The 17164-nt window shown below is 34.6% G+C and overlaps 2 protein-coding genes across 2 annotated transcripts in view; one reads left to right on the top strand and one right to left on the bottom strand.

Moving 5' to 3' along the window:
* The window catches only part of LOC130223549 (deleted in malignant brain tumors 1 protein-like), a 76538-nt gene that overhangs the window by 29322 nt on the left and 30052 nt on the right, over positions 1–17164 (top strand). The window lies entirely within an intron of this gene.
* Positions 1893–16989, bottom strand: mapk11 (mitogen-activated protein kinase 11). The gene is made up of 12 exons (XM_056456109.1): positions 16774–16989; positions 9835–9964; positions 7989–8047; positions 7709–7820; positions 7143–7172; positions 6943–6990; positions 5552–5666; positions 5380–5451; positions 4498–4577; positions 4294–4372; positions 3533–3706; positions 1893–2948 (listed from the first exon to the last, which is right to left on the bottom strand). Exons 1-12 carry the CDS (start codon positions 16884–16886, stop codon positions 2875–2877), a joined length of 1086 nt encoding a protein of 361 aa, XP_056312084.1. The 5' UTR covers positions 16887–16989; the 3' UTR covers positions 1893–2874.

A 17164-nucleotide genomic window follows, 5' to 3' on the forward strand; every position in this document is an offset into this window, starting at 1 on the left:
ACACTGAAAAAAAAGCTTTTATTCATCCCATTAAAAAATTAGGGTAATGGTTTACATCTAAATTTCATTACCCAATGAAAAACAAATAATTTGCCTTAAACAATGTTTTCTATCTTCATGAGAACAATATAACCTGGTACGGTTAATTTAAATTCTTTTTTTGTTTTAAACAAGAAGCTTGAATAAAAACAACAATTCTCATAAAATGTTCATTTACCCAATTAAAAAAATAGCGTAATGGCTCACATCTAAATTTGATCACCCAATAAAATATATATCATTGGCCCTAAATATTAAATATAAGTCCATGAAAATACAAAGCAAATTGAGCTTCCGTTTAATATGCATGCATATGAATGAGAATGAGAGTAATGAGGTACAGCCTTCTTATACACTCGTAAAATTAGCTTAACACAATTCTTAAGATTTTTTTCAGAGCCAACTTGATTGTTTTATGTAAAATGTACTTAAATTTGTTAAGTTAACACAATGGATTTGTGTTGGGTCAACATGAATGAATTGTGTGGAACCCTGCTTTTTTTACAGCGTGGGTTCCATAATTTGTGGATTAAGTGGATTGAACAAAACAATTAAGTTGTCCCCCAAAACACTCAAGAATTAAGTTGTTTCAGCTCATTTTACCTAAGTAGATTTAAAAAAAAAAAACAATTCATATAAAATGTTCATTTATCCAAGTTAAAATAATTAGGGTAATGGTTTCACATCTAAATTTGATCACCCATATAAAACATTTGCTTTAAAAAAAAATTTAAGTCCATGAAAATACAAAGCATATTGAGCTTCTGTTTAATATGCATGCATATGAATGAGAGTAATGAGATTTAGCCTTCTTTTACACTCAAGAAAAGATTTTGCTGCTTGTTCAAACTTCTTATGTAAAATTAGTTTAAACAACACAATTCTTGAGATTTTTTTCAGGGCTAACTTAATTGTTTAATGTTAAATCCACTTAAATTTGTAAACTTAATCAATTTGTGTTGGGATAACCTGAATGAATTGTATGGAACCCTGTAAAAAATACACTGTAAAAAATGCTGTGGATTAAGTGGACTAAGCATTAAACAATTAAGTTGTCCACAAAAAAGCTCAAGAATTAAGTTGTTTTAGCTCATTTTAAAGAAGTAGTTTAAAAAAAACAACAATTCCCATAAAATGTTCATTCATCCAATTAAAAAAATAGGGTAATGGTTTCACAATTTGATCACCCAATGAAAAATAAACCATTTGACTTAAACAATTTTTTTAAGTCCAAGAAAATACAAAGCATATTGAGCTTCTGTTTAATATGCATGCACTGTCATGTGTGAGCAACCTTAACATTCTACATTGGTCAGAACAAATATTTCTTAGTTGAACTAAACAAATGTGAATCAAATCCTTTATATTTAACTATGTTTTGAAGTTGGGCGTCACAGTGGCGCAGTGGGTAACACGATCACCTCACAGCAAGAAGGTCACTGGTTTGAGCCCTAGCCTGGTGAATTGAATAAGATAAGTTGGCCGTGGTGTATGGGTGTTCACAGTGATGGGCTGCAGCTGGAAGGGCATCCCCTGCGTAAAACATATGCTGGATAAGTTCCGCTGTGGCGACCCCAGATTAATAAAGGGACTAAGCCGAAAAGTAAATGAATGAATGAATGTTTTGAACTTAAACTATATTACTTGAAAAATAAAACCAATAACATTAAGCTGAAATCAAAGACACATTTTTAATTGGATGAAGTACTGCTTGGTATTTTTCAGTGTACAGATCAGATTAAATGTAAAAAATAGAATTTGTTTTAAAGAATTTGTGTAAATTACAGATTAATATACTGATATTTAAAACAGCATTTATACAACATCAACACTGATGTTTTTTACTGGGGGAATGTGATTCTATGAAAAAATAATGTCAGTCCCTATCATGACAATGTCACAACCAAAAATAGTAACGTTCTTCATGCAAATTTTATTATTTCCTTTTTAATTTTGTGGTGAAAGATGACCCAGCTTGTTCTTGACAGTTTTGAGAGATTAACCCAAACAGATATAAATACTGACGTAAACCACTGGAGAAAATAGACAGGAAATATATATTACAATAAATTGGTCCTTTAACCTGAGAAAAGAAAAACAATCTATAATACTGTTTGTCCAGTATATGCCATTGCAGCGTAAACCCGTTCGACAATAACAGTTCATTTCAGTCATTCATTTTAAAAAGGATTTGACTAGCGATGAAAGATTTGGTATTTTGATTGTGTTGTGCACTCTAGGATGATCTCTAGCTTTTCATGTTCACCCCACGTGCAAATCAGCTGCAAACACACACACAATGCATTCGAGGTATGCTATATTCAGAGAACTTTGAAATGAGTAAAGACAGATTATGTAACTGGTTCAGTTTTATGCAAAGACTTTTGTACACTGATGCATATATAAATGTTTTAAGACACACATCCCACTCCGTCCAACATTGTAAACATTTTCTCTCCAGCTTGACCTGCTTCTCCTGCTTATTAGTTTGTTTTGGTCTCATATGAAAGACACCATACCCTGCTTCACCAACCTGCCTCGCATCAAAGAAGTAAAAAACACTCAAAACGCACAACTCTGCACACACGCACGCACGCACGCACACGACATGCACTTTGTAATACGTTACAATACATTGTGTCCAACAATACCAGTCATGTTTTGCTCTTAAGTGTACAAACACACAGCCACATACAGGAAGGGCGTCATGCCTTGGAAATACATTGTCATCGTCTCTGGCTGAACTGCAGTTCTTATTTCCACCAGTCCTGTAGTTTGCACGTTTGAAAGAAGGACAGGGCAGTATATCGTCCTGGATTGTAGTTCCGCTCAGTTTTATTGTTCAACCTGAAGACTTTCGGGTTTATTGGGAGGATCTTTGAAATTGCTTACTTCCTCAAACACTAGCTCTGTGGGGGGAGAAAAGGAGATTAAAGTTCAGTATATTTGAGCTCGACAAGGCTGCATTGATTTTAAATACAGTAAAATTGGTCCCACTTTGTATTATGTAGCCTTAACTACTAGGTACTTGCATAAAAAAATAAGTATAATGTACTTGTGTTAAGATGAAAGCAAGGGTAATCAGTATAATTACAAATGTAAATACAGAAATTATTTAAAGATGTAATTACATGCAGACAATTTTTGAAATATAAGTAGGGTGTAAACTACCAAATGCCTAACCCTCGATATTTGGCTTCTCACAAAATACATCTTCTCTCCCTCAAATAATGCAAGAGTCTTCAAAGCAAGGCATAGTGTTGGCAAAAAAAACTAGTGCTTATCAATTGGAAATCACCTTTACCCCTTGATTCTAGAACTGGATTTCCGACATGATATCTGTTATTCAAATGGAGACACTTAGATTTTAAGGACTTGATCCATAAGAATTTTTTTTGGCTGCTTGTGGTCAGTTTTGATTTATTTGACTTGATTTATACAAGAATACATTTCGGCAGATGCGGGGTGACATTTAATGTAAGATCCCCCTCACCCTTCCACTCCTCCAGTGTGCGATCCTTGCTCTCAGGGGTCTGATCGTACGGAGGTGCCTCTGGTTCATCCTCTGGATCATGGTACTGGGAAAAGTATGGATGGCACAGCGCTTCGCTGGCTGAAATCCGTCCATCACAGTCTAATACCAGCATTTTTTTCAACAGATCAACCGCTAAAATAAAAGAAGGTGTGTGGGTCGGGAAAGAAGCATAAGGGATAATTTGACTTAATAGGGCTGCACAATATATCATTTCAGCATCGATATCACAATGTGTGAAACTGCAATAAACACATTGCAGGATCAAGTGAAATTAAACAATTTGGACACAAGACATTATATAGTTTGTCACATTAACAAAGATTAATTATTAGTTATTTATACAATGAAGACTATACCATGTTATTTTACATTATATTTTTAAATTTCTCGACCTCAGTACTGTTAAACTCCACTAAATTAACGCACAATAACAATAACACACTCTTTATTTCCTTTTGTTCTATTGTTTTCATCATTGCTTATGATAAAATATATTCATATATTATAATTTTGTATATTTTATGCAGATACACTCCCCACCAAACCATCCCAATCAATGTAAAATTATGATTTCCCCACCCAAATAGTCATCTTGTGAAATTATATTCCTATTGCAATCTGTATCACAGAAAAACAAAATATTGCAATGTCAGTTTTTTCCAATATCATGCAGCCATAGTTCCTAATATTATTTGATATTCTAGAAATATTAGTCTCACCCATTGGATTTGCCCCTCTAAATATCTTCCCCAGGTCCTGCTGGGGCATGTGTGGAAGAGACTGGATGTACTTCTGAGCCTAGATGCATAGTACAAAAAAAAAACCCCAAATCAAATATTAAGTTCTGCATTGAGTTAAGAGCATGAATGCATTGTTAATGTTTATGAATGACTTCAAAATTTTAACAATTTGTCTCTTCTCACGTGTTCGGAAGATATCTTCTTTAATACATCTGGGGTTGGAGTGCCTACAACCTCCATGATTCTCTTTAACTGATCTATATCTGAAGAGATTGTGTTAAAGATCATACAATAATCTAGATCACCTATACTGATTCATCAAAGTTGGAAAAATAAAAGATTGTTGTAGAGACATCTATAAGAAAATAAGTAGTAGTCTTTCTACATTCACTGCAAAAACAGATTACTTTACATTTAAAACTTCTTGAATCAAGAATCATTTTCTAGACAAGCAAAACATCTAGTCTTGTTTTAAGAAATAATATGCCAAAATTAAGTGAGTTTTTCCCTTAAAACATGCTAAATAATCTGCCAATTGGGTAAGCAAAATAATATAATGTCAGAAGGAAAATAAAGATTGTTTAGCTTACTCCATTGGCAGATTATTTAGCTGGTTTTAAGGAAAATCTCACTTAATTTTGACACATTATTTCTTATAACAAGACAGTCCTTTTTACAAATAAAATGCTTCTTGATTTATTAATTTTTAGATATTTAGACTAGAAACAAGATAAAAACTCTAAGTAAGAAAAGCGTTTATTGCAGTGTGTGTGCTACCTGCCATTCATTAGCAGTTATTAATGAAACCTACTAGCAATTTCTGAGTGAAACACCAATTCTTTCAGTGTATTTTTATGACTGCATATGTTTTTAAGAGTTGCAGCTGAATGTGACGTATATAAAGGAGAGACATGGATAGCTATCAATGATGTTCCTACAATCAGCTGCTATAATTGAATTTGAACCACTTAGACTTTGCCTTCTTTACCTGCATTACAGGAAGCAAAGACTCACTCAAAAACCACACATAAGCACACTAAGAGGAGGATATATAGTGAAGGATACAATCGTTGCCAGGAAACAAAACCTTCCCCTTCAGAAGTTCACCCATTATGCATCCGACAGACCAGATATCCACTGTGAAACACATACTTATTTAATTAACTATTTGCTTGTCGAGTATCTGTCTGTCTGTCTGAATCAATCATTGGAGATTCTTAGGTAAAGCCTATCTTACCTGTCTGGTTGTAATGCATCCAGTTAAGCATGATCTCTGGTGCTCTGTACCAACGAGTCGCCACATAGCCCGTCATCTCATCATCTGTCTGTCTGGCTAACCCAAAATCAAGGATCTGGGGGGGAAAAGGAAATCCAATGTGTTATTGATCAGTCACATGACCTGTGCAGAAACCTGGCTGGCAAAAAACAACTGGCCATAATGGCAGCTACACTGGAATGTCCATAGAAATGCAGCACAAATCGTCAAATTTCCATCTGCTTCAAGCTACTAATATTTAGATCACACATCAACAGAACAAAACAGAGATATGATCACAAACTGTAAATTGGTGGCACTTGTGATCCATATTCTGCAGCTGTTTTTAAAGTATATAAACCCCTAATGTCCCTGTCAGAGCTACAATTCGGCAATGTTCACATCTATCTTATCTATTCCTATTCTTAGGTCTATTCCTGTTCGATTACTCAGTTATTTTGTCATTAGGGACAGCATTATAGCTTGTCACTTTTATTTTTTGGTGTGTGTTTTTTTTTTTTTGCTTAGCATAATATTTGCCAGTAGTGAAGATCTATTCGTTTATCTCTGCTGTTTATACTTTGTCTTCGCATTTTAATTTACACTTCAATTGAATTTAACCTGCAACTTAGAATAGAAACTATAGAAAAAGCAGCCAAACTGACAGCTAATAGGTAACCATCAGTGTTTCTCAACCACGTTCCTGGAGTTCCACCAGCACTGCATGTTTTGGATGTCTCCATTGTCTGACACACCCATTACAGGTCTTTCAGTCTCTGCTAATGTGCTGATGATCTCAATCAGGTGTGCTGGCTTAAGGAGACAAGGAAATGTGCAGTGTTGGTAGTCCTCCAGGAATGTGGTTGAGAAACACTGCCATAGATTGTTATGGGTCAATGTGTGACGCCACAAGAGTCATCCCCCTCTCTACAGACTTGTGAGAAGCCCTGGATGTTTCTATTGCCGCCGTAATATTTGTGTAGTTTCCCCGGAATGGGTCCACTATGAGGCAAGACACCAAAAAAAATGTATATATATATATAAACACAATGACCTTATCCCAAGGATGATGATAAAAACGTCTAGTGCAAAATAAATGTACATTGACCCAATCCCAAAAAGGTATGTACAAGGAAATAATGCTATAATTCAGTCCAAATCCATACATTTCTTCTTTCTGGTTGTTCTTCTCTGAATTCTGTATATCTTATTGAACAATTATCCAGTATTTTGGCTAAAAACAGATAAATTACTCAGCTCATTACTTAATAGACAGCAAGTAATCTTTTTCCCGTTCCCCTAATGGTGTGACGACACATAAAAACTATCAATTGGAGTTCATAGACTAGAAATGCATGAAGCGAGTGTCTCACCCTGAGTTCACAATCTTCATTCACTGCTACATTGCTTGGCTTTAAGTCCTGCAGGCATGAAAACAAAAATGAATTATGGCATAGCATATTCATAATACTATTGTAAAGTAGACCCTTTTCAGTTATTATGGCATCATTCTTTTGTAAAGAGGGTCAAAACCAACAATTTGACTGTAAAGTGGACTAAAAAAAGCACTCACTCTGTGTATCAGTCCAGCTGAATGGATGTACTGTTTGAGAGGAGAAAAGGAAGTTAAGTTGTAAGATGAAAAAAGCATTTTGCAATGGACACTTTTCACATTTTATGGGTTTCCCAGCAGCTGAAGTCATCATAGTTGGTAAACTTGAAGCGCAGTGAATGTGAGAGGACAGCAAATATTTTTTATAAATCTTATTTGCTGAAATAATAAAAGAAAAACTCATTGATTGTGTTATCAAGACTTTCAGACAAAGGAAAAAAATGTGTGAGACTGATAACGGCAGCCAGAAGAGAGAACGACGTCAAATTTACTCTCTTGCCCTCATAGATGCAGCATTAGAAACACCCCACATGAGCAATAATTAGTTATTTATTATTTTTATTTGATGCCAAGATGAAATAATACATACATAAATACATATAAATGTTCATACAGTTAAAAAAAATCTAAATATTAAAAACTTTCAAGGATTTAAGATGCTGATGATTGTTAAACACGTCTTGTGAAAAGGGTCCATTAAGAAACAATAATAACATCCGTTTCTGGAAAACCCAACAATCACTTACCTTAAGGCCCCGGAGAAGCTGATAGATGAGGAATTGTACGTGTTCGTCTGAAAGTCTTTGAAACTTGACAATGTTGTTAAGATCTGCTCCCATCAGATTGGTCACTAGATAGCTAGACAGACAGAGATGGACTTCAGGACATGCAGATCCTCACGCACTTGAAACATGAGCTAGTTTGTCTACCGCAAGTACAGATGCTTTCAATCAAACCCCGAATGTGCCCATTTGGCTTCACTGACATATTTATGTGCACAGATATTGCCACCAGGCAGACACTCACACCTCATTGAATTCCTCGAGAGAAGCTGCCGGAGTGAAAACGTCCAGCAGTCCAATAACCTGGATGACAGGGACATATAACATGAGTGACTCAAGTGGCTGTAGTCCTCAAATAAATCTCAGTATAGAGCGATTGGAACAGACCTATAGGGATATGATTCAGATGTTTGATGTCTAACCAGCTGATAAAAAAAATACTATGAACAGTTCACTTTTCTAATAATCCAAATATATATTTATATATTTCTTTATTTTATCTTTATTAAAAAACATCCATAAATTAGAAGTTATCCATATTTATTTGTGATACATATTTTCCTCCATTTACTTATGCTTTTGAATCGCATTATGAGACCTTGATCGGGTCACACTTTATTCTGATGGTCTGTTTGTTGAATTTAAGTTACATTGCATCTACATGCCAACTAATTCTCATTAGATTATAAGTAGACTGTTAGGTTAGGGTTAGGGGTTGAGGTTAGGGTTAGTGTAAGCTGACATGTACTTGCAAAGTTTCTTACAGTCAGATATTAAGCAGACCGTCTACTAATACTCAAATGGACCATCAAAATAAAGTGTTCCCCTTGTTCTTTCTTTCTACCTTAAAAAGTTGAAGTTTATTACCATGTTTAATAGTTTAAAGTGCTATATTGTCTGGGTTGTGGTTGTATATGACGCTACAAAAACCTTGTAATAAACTGTCAGTACATTTTCTGTTATATTACAGACTTATTTCTCTGTATATTATTTCTTACACATTATATTATTTCAAACTATTAATGTCAATAAAAATCACTTTGTTTAAACTGTAGAGATGAACATCAAAAGTGGACAGAGCAGAGATCAACATCCCATAATGAAATTCACAACCGTGAATAAACTGAAACTGTTAATTAACAGATTTTTTTTACATTGTATGCAAATATAAAGGCAGTGTTTACTTTTATAATATTGCAAACATTATAGAAATGTACATTTTAATGTTCTCTAAACATTCAAAAACTAGTTTAATATTTTTTCTAATAATGTTACAGCAAATCCAAGCTAAAATGTAACTCAGAAAATAAAATGTTCCTTGAATGTGGTAAAATAACATTAAAAAAACGTTTAAAAAACATTAATTCTGTCATCGTTTACTCATTTCATCACTTGTCCCAAATAGTTTATTTCCTAAAATTTTAAGAAGAAAGCTGAAAAACTGCAACCAATGATAATTGGAAAAACAAATAATATGGAAGTCGATGGTTACAGGTTTTCAGCATTCTTCAAAATATCTTCTTTTGTGTTTAACAGAAGAAAGAAATTCAAACAGGTTTGGAAAAAAAAATTAAGGATGAGTATCAATTGATGGAATCGATGGATCTCTTTAACTAAAGATTAGGCCATCATTGAGTTTATTTATTTACTTGTGTAAATGTGTGTACATTTATATTTATTCAGTTTTTTAATTATTCCAGTAATATTATTGACTCATTTGAAAATGTACAGTTTGTAAAGTAATAATTTCTTCATTGTCTTTTATTAGATATATTATATAAGAGACTTGCTTTGTTTACCAAATAAGTGGATTTGCATTGTAAACGTTAAATAAAAGTTAAAAAGCTACTCATTTTTATTCCATGTATTAAGTTTTTAGGTACGATATTCCCAAAATCATTCCGCACACAGTAAATCTGCACATTTTTTTTTACAAAATTCTGCGCAGAATCAGCATAAATGTCCGTCGATTCTGTCTGGCCTTCCTAAAGATCTAAGAATGTTCCCTGTTAGCTGTCTAGCGGTTTATGTTATAGGAATGGACGTTCAGTATTTGTTTACTCCCTTTGCGGGTGTCTTGAGGGACTTACATTCTCGTGCTTCATGTGTTTGAGCAGTCTCAGTTCTCTGTATGTTCTTCTGCTGTGGATGAGGGACTGGAAGGGCCTGGAGAGCTTCTTCACGGCCACTTTCTGACGAAGGCGCACGTCATATGCTGAGCTAGATAGAGAGAACGTGTCAGAATTGTTGGACATAAACCTGAAACCATTTCTGCTGAGACTACACCTAATAGCCATGATAACAAGACTGGTATGTTCCTGTTAAATTTGACCTTTCAATATGGTATCGCTTCCTCATAGCAGAACGCACTTTGGATGAAAGCGATTACACACACACATACACACACACACACACGCCTGAACCAAATGCTCTGGAGAACTGTGTAGAACACGAGTGCAGGGCATAGAAGTAATTAATACATACTTAAAGGATATTTGTCTTGCCTTCAGAGTCGTATCAGTTATTAGATGGGATAATTATTTTAAGGTTTCAGAAATGTAGGTGAGAGGCAAAATAAATTGGATCAGAGTATAAAGAGTCATATTCTGCAGTATTATAAATGTGCTTCAGTCTATTAAATAAATTAAAACCACTGGCAGGCCTTTAGAACTTGAATAATGAAGGAATTTATAGATATTGATTAGTTAAGTACCGGAGTTTTATAGCTACAGCAGAATATAATCATTTTATTTGTAATACTTTTAAGAGTGAATCGTGCATTTTATTTTATTTTATTTTATTATTTTATTTTAATTTTATTTTTTATTTAATTTTATTATTTAATTTTATTTTTTTATTTTATTTTTATTATTAATTTTTTTTATTTTGCTTTATTTTAATTTTTTTATTCAATTAAATTTTTTTTATTTCATTTAATTTTACTTTTTAATTTTATTTTATTTTATTTTATTTTATTTTATTTTATTTTATTTTATTTTATTTTATTTTATTTTATTTTATTTTATTTTATTTTATTTTATTTTATTTTATTTTATTTTATTTTATTTTATTTTATTTTATTTTATTGCCTGCACCAAAGTCTTTGACTTCATAAAAGACAAGGAGCACCCAACCCCCATTTGGGACCCTCCCAGTCTCTGATTGAACCTCTCCACACTCCAGGTCTTCCCAGCCCCCTTCCTTTAAAATAAATCGGCTCTGCTGTGAAGAAGTCAAATAATCACACAATAGAAAGGCCTTAATGTGAACAATGCAAATTCACAGCTCATTTGAAAGAAAGAAAGCATTTGTGGGAGTGTTTGTGTGTGTGACAGAGAGAGAGACATTCCTGTGGACTGAAATGAAGGGGATTTGAATAGGGGTTGTTCATTTTTCTAATCGTGCTTTAATTCTGTTACACCCGAATATATACTCAAATTAAGATGTTATTAACAAATCAGACTTAATTGCATTGGGATGCCGTGATTAAATGACTGTTACATTGCATGGTTTATTAAAGCACGATGGGATTATCATTAAACAAATACATAACAATAGCTTAATCAGACCTGCCGTGTCAGATAACACGCTGTAATGTCTCTATAATCATATCCCTGGGCTATCAGAAACAACTGAACCCATTCACGTCCACATGGGATCCAATCAGGAGCAATTAAATCCCCTGTGCAAATCCATTGTTGGTGTTGTGCATCTTTTAATACAGATAATGAAATAATTAGGTCTCAGGTGGTCTCCGGATGTTGTGGGGCATCTGCATCACTGACAGTGAAATGAGCTGGATCGTATCATTTTTCAGAGCCTGCCAAATAAACGGGAAGGAAAGACTGGTAATAGCTTCCAACACAAGACGCCATGGGATTTTAGATGCCTTTGGGTTTGCTAGATTCATTTAGTCTTTCAGTACACTTATTTTAGTTACGTAAAACGGGAACTGAGAGTGTCGCTTAACATACCCCAATTGTGCCGTTTTAAATGTGCCTTGTTTCAGACACCCCTTACTATATATTCACATACATCCCAGTGACTAAAATATTTTTAGTTTGTTCAATGATCTAATATCTCTAAACCCCTCCCCTTCTGAAAGCCAACTGTATTCTGATTGGTGAGATGGCCCCATTCATTGTGATTGGTTGACCATTTTCATCAATTGCTGGATTAAGGGTTCTAAGCACTTATAAAAGCTGTATACATTTATTCATTTTCCTACGGCGTATTCCTTTTATTTATGAGGGTCCCCACAGCGGAATGAACCACCAATTTATCTAGCATATGTTGTACGCAGCGAATGCCCTTCCAGCTGCAACCCAGCACTGGGAAACACCCATACACCCTTGCATTTACACACACACACTACAGGCGATTTAGTTCATCCAATTCACCTATAGCGCATGTCTTTGGACTGTGAGGGAAACCGAAGCACCCAGAGCAAACCCACGTGAATATGAGGAGAACATGCAAACTCCACATAGAAATGCCAACTGACCCAGCTGGGACTCGAACCAGTGAGGCGACAGCGCTAACAGCTGAGCCACCGAGCCGCAAAAACTGTATACATTCTTTTTGTTTTCAGCTTAGTCCCTTTATTAATCAGGGTCGCCACAGTGGAATGAACTGGCAACTTATCCAGCATATGTTTTACGCAGCGGATGCCCTTCCAGCTGCAACCCATCACTGGGAAACAGCTTACCCAATTCACCTCTAGTGCGTGTCTTTGGACTGTGGGGGAAACCGGAGAGGACAAATGCAATACACAATAGCATAATAAATAAAATGATATTCGATATCCGATACAACATTTAAAAAAATTATATAAGTAAGCTACATTTTTTCTTATTATTTCAGGGAAAGTGAACCATGTTTTGCTCTTGCTATAAACAAATATTTTAACATTGTAAACGAACCAAAAATCAGATTTTTGAAGGATCAGTCAGAGACTGGGAGGGTCCCAAATGGAGGTTGGGTGCTCCTTGTCTTTTATGAAGTCAAAGACTTTGGTGCAGGCAATAAAATAAATAAAATAAAATAAAATAAATAAATAAATAAAATAAATAAAATAAAATAAAAAAAATAAAATAAAATAAAATAAAATAAAATAAAATATTTATTTAAAAATTATAAAATAAAAAATAAAATAAAATAAAATAAAATAAAATAAAATAAAATAAAACAAAATAAAATAAAATAAAATAAAATAAAATAAAATAAAATAAAATAAAATAAAATAAAATATTTATTTAAAAATTATAAAATAAAAAATAAAATAAAATAAAATAAAATAAAATAAAATAAAACAAAATAAAATAAAATATTTAATTAATAAAATTATTAAATAATAAAATAAAATAAAATAAAATAAAAATAAAAAATTTTATTTGAAAAATTTAATTAAAAAATTATTAAATAAAAGAATAAAATAAGATAAAATAAAAAAAATTAACTGTGCTCCACTGCTATAGTTCAGTCCACCTGAAAACATTAAAAGCAATTGGATAAACAAAAACACATCAAAAATAGTGTAGTTACGTATCTCCTGTCTTGTTGCTTTTTAAACATGGCTCGATAGCTGTGTCATATGTCATAAGTGATTTACAAATTACAGATTTTTGAAGAAGAAAACCAGCATTATACAGTATAACTATGTTAGTATGTGTGTAATAATAGCAGCAGGCAGCAGTCATATTCAGATGACTTGAATATCTCTGTTTAGAAAGAATTTATCATTTTAGATTGCATAAATTATAATAAACAATCTACAAGCATGAATAAATACAATACAGAAAAAGATACAAAATAAACGCATAATATTTTATTGTTTTACGATGAGTTTAACAGTATTCAGGTAAGCAGTAACTGAATAATCAAATGCAAAATATTACAGCAAAGTCTTCGTTCTAAATCAGTTAATAAAATGAATCATTATTAATATTACAAACGGTACAATTTCAACACTGCATATGCTGCGATGTGAATATTGTGAATGATCACATTGCGATATCGATGCTGAAATTATATATTGTGCAGCCATAATGTATATATGAATATTTGCAATATTTCTAAGATTATATTGTGCATCATCATCTTGAGGTTTTCCAGGCTGCAGCTACAACTACAGTGCTTGAGGGTCAAAGTAGGCATTGAAGACCACATTCTAGTGCAAATTTATTAAAGGTGCAGTATGTAAGTTTGACGCCCAGAGGTTGAACTAGGTATTACATTCCTAGATCAAAACAAAGACAAGCACAGGTTGCCAGATTGACAACCAACAGGATTGAGTCTGACGATCGAGCCTAAAGGCTGATTTAAACTGTGTTCTATATAAAAGCAACGGCACACGATAGAAGGAATATTTTCATATCCAACCAACAACTCGAATTGATATGTTAGAAACGGCTTTTATTTCTTGCAGCTGAACAACAGAAAACTGACAATGATCTCCTCAGCTACACCTTATGTGCTTAATTCAGGGTTAAATGCTAACAATGTGAGTTTGAATGCCATTTTACATGACATTTTTTACCATACTACTGAAAGCAGCAGCAGCAGACAGTTTACCTCAGATCTGGAAAATAAAACAAACCGCTCGAAATTGAACTTTAGAACTGTGACCTAATGTAAGCCAACGCGTATCAGTGATTCAGCTTCTACATTTAATAATGTTAAAGAGGTTTAATATGTATCAGTTAGATTATAAACTTTACCATTTCATGACTGAGTGCATATTCTGTGCTTCTGAATGGCTGTATTTAAATCAAGTTTCATCTGGTGCAAATAGCTGTATTGCTTATCGCTGCAAATCTCGTCACATAGCGTGATGTTAGGACATGCTGTAACAATGTAACCAGCTCACCTAATGTTTAAGTTTGTAATATTTATAATATTCCCTAATTAATAACCTCATGTCGAAGTCTAAATCTGCTTCTCATTTCGGAATTTGCTACTGTCCACCGGAGGTCACATTTCAGTCATGGATACATACTTTGAGAGCCTTTCTGAATGAATGAAATATTCGGTTTTCCACCAAGGCAACCCGGAGTGCTGAAATATAATTGGCTAAACTGGCAGTGGGCGGGTTAAAAGAACCAAAACAAAGACAGCCGCTCCGGCACGTAACTCACATTTCAGAATATCTGACTTCAGCATTGTTTTCAGATAAACAATGATGTTCACTTAACATGTTTCTTATCATATCTGCGAACATATTATGGTATTTTAATGCTTTAGAAGAGTCAAAAACCTACATACACCACCTTTAGCAAACAAAGATACAGGCTTTTGCACTGTATAATTAAGTCAAGTAAGACTGACGACTCATTTCAGGCCATTTATTATGCACTTTGAAACTTGCAGACATTTTTGCATTAGCAAGAATCCCAAAAAAGCATAACAGAGGCACTTCCAATACCACCATGACTCCCATTTTGACCATCTGAGTTCTCTAGCGGTGGCACTGTGGCTCAGTGCTTAGCACTGTCGTTTCACAGCAAGAAGGTCACTGGTTTGAGTCTGGGCTGGGTCAGTTGGCATTTCTGTGTGGAGTTTGCATGTTCTCCCCGTGTTGTTGTGGGTTTCCTCCGGGTGCTCCGTTTCCCCCACAGCCCAAAGACGTGACCTATAGGTGAATTAAATAAACTAAACTGGCCGTAGTGTATGTGTGTGAATGTGAGAGTGTATGGGTGTTTCCCAGTGATTGGTTGCAGCTGGAAGGGCATCCGCTGTCCAAAACATATGCTGGATAAGTTAAATAAAGGGACTAAACCGAATGAAAATAACAATCTTGATGTACCAATAGCTTGCGGATGTAATGCTGAGTGGAAACTGCAATGACTGCTTACACAAGGATTGTGAAACTTGTGAAAAAAAGTTGGGGAAGTGGAAGAGAAACACATTTACTTGCGCAGTTATTTAAGCATATAATCTGCATCCATTCTTGTTACAATGCACTGAATGGCTTAAATACAAACTGACTGACAGGTTTGCAGTATTCATAAGTTATCATGGTGAAACTGGGAAGATGCTGAAGCCAGGAGCTGCGTCACCATGGCAACGGTTTCAGTCAGTCACAGCAGGAGGGAGGCTCTAATGTTGTAGTTGAGATGCTACAGTGAGCAGTGCAATGTAAATCTCTCAGAATGAGTGCATTATGGCTGGATGAGATGTCTGGATGTTTTCCAGTGCAGATGGACATGATGGGGGTGTGGCACGGGTAGCTCTACAAGAAGGTCTTTGCTTTTAAAGCAGGAACTGAATAGACCTAGCATGTAGTCTAGAGCAATATTGTCGTAACAGATGGGCATCTTGGTAGGTTGCTTATACAACCTAACTACAATCTGAAGCCTCGGTGTGTTCTGTATATTAGCAAAGCTGATTTGACCACCTGAGATATACAGAGAAACACCTTTGCAATCTTTTAGATCTGTGTTTTTGTTCTTGATGTACTGCCAGATTCATAAATCAGCTTTTAGATGATTTCATTTTACTTTCTTTATCTTTTTACATATATAGCACATTATGTCAAGCTGATATTATTGCTGCAGAAATGATTGACACATGTCAGTAAACAAAGGAGCCCTTGACACAATATAGAAAAGCAATGCCAACAAATATAGTTTATATAATATGCATTTTTAAAAATCCTCTTAAATGGTAAATAATCATTGTGAGAGAAAAGACAAATCAATATTTTGTTTTCTACTAAAATGCGTGCCGGATGTTGTTTTGTCAGGCTTTATTCCTGCCTCACCCTCTCCTCCTCTTGGACGCGATGTTACGGATCCTACTATGCTGAAGGCTTGTCTAATAAATATTAAAGTAATAAATCTGACGTTGCTTGGTAACCTTCCTGAATCGTCACGTAGTATAATATTCATGAGCCACGCCTTCAGTTTTGAATTAGCTCCGTTTAGTGTGGCCGAACGTCAGCGCTTCATCTAATCATCGGCTGCGTCATTAATATTCATAAGCAACACCTTATTCATAGTAGAATCTGTAAACTCGCCTGCTGGACTCACCATACTGAGCCATATGCCCCCGATCCAACCGGTGTAAGGTTCTGGTATCGTTCTGGCACCTCCCAGACAGTCTTGTTTAATTCTTGCCGGTAAAATCCCGGTCTTGTCGCCATGCTTTCCGTTCAAAAAGACGCTCCTCACTGTGAAAGTGTAAGGAAAACACTATAACGCATCCGCCAGAGGGATGTGCCTGTGCGTGGAGGCAGCCGGCTTCAGTCTCTCTTCTTCTATTTGCCAGAAATGGGAGGAACCGTCTGTGGTGTGTATGTGTGTGTGTGTGGTTGTAGTGAGAGATATGGGGGATGGGGAAAGCAATCGAAATAGTTATTAAAACAAATGCTTAGATGTATTTTATTATTATTATTATTATTATTATTATTATTATTATTAT

This window comes from Danio aesculapii, chromosome 4 (assembly GCF_903798145.1).
Source record: "Danio aesculapii chromosome 4, fDanAes4.1, whole genome shotgun sequence".
Taxonomy (NCBI): Eukaryota; Metazoa; Chordata; class Actinopteri; order Cypriniformes; family Danionidae; genus Danio; species Danio aesculapii.

Bases quoted from the DNA above. Each gene is read 5' to 3' on its own strand.
- mapk11 (XM_056456109.1), bottom strand. From the start codon at position 16,886: ATGGCGACAAGACCGGGATTTTACCGGCAAGAATTAAACAAGACTGTC. The intron at 7,173-7,708 runs GTAAGTGATTGT...CCTCTCAAACAG, and splicing joins AGCTTCTCCGGGGCCTTAAG to TACATCCATTCAGCTGGACT. The intron at 5,452-5,551 runs GTAAGATAGGCT...TGTGTTTCACAG, and splicing joins GATGCATTACAACCAGACAG to TGGATATCTGGTCTGTCGGA.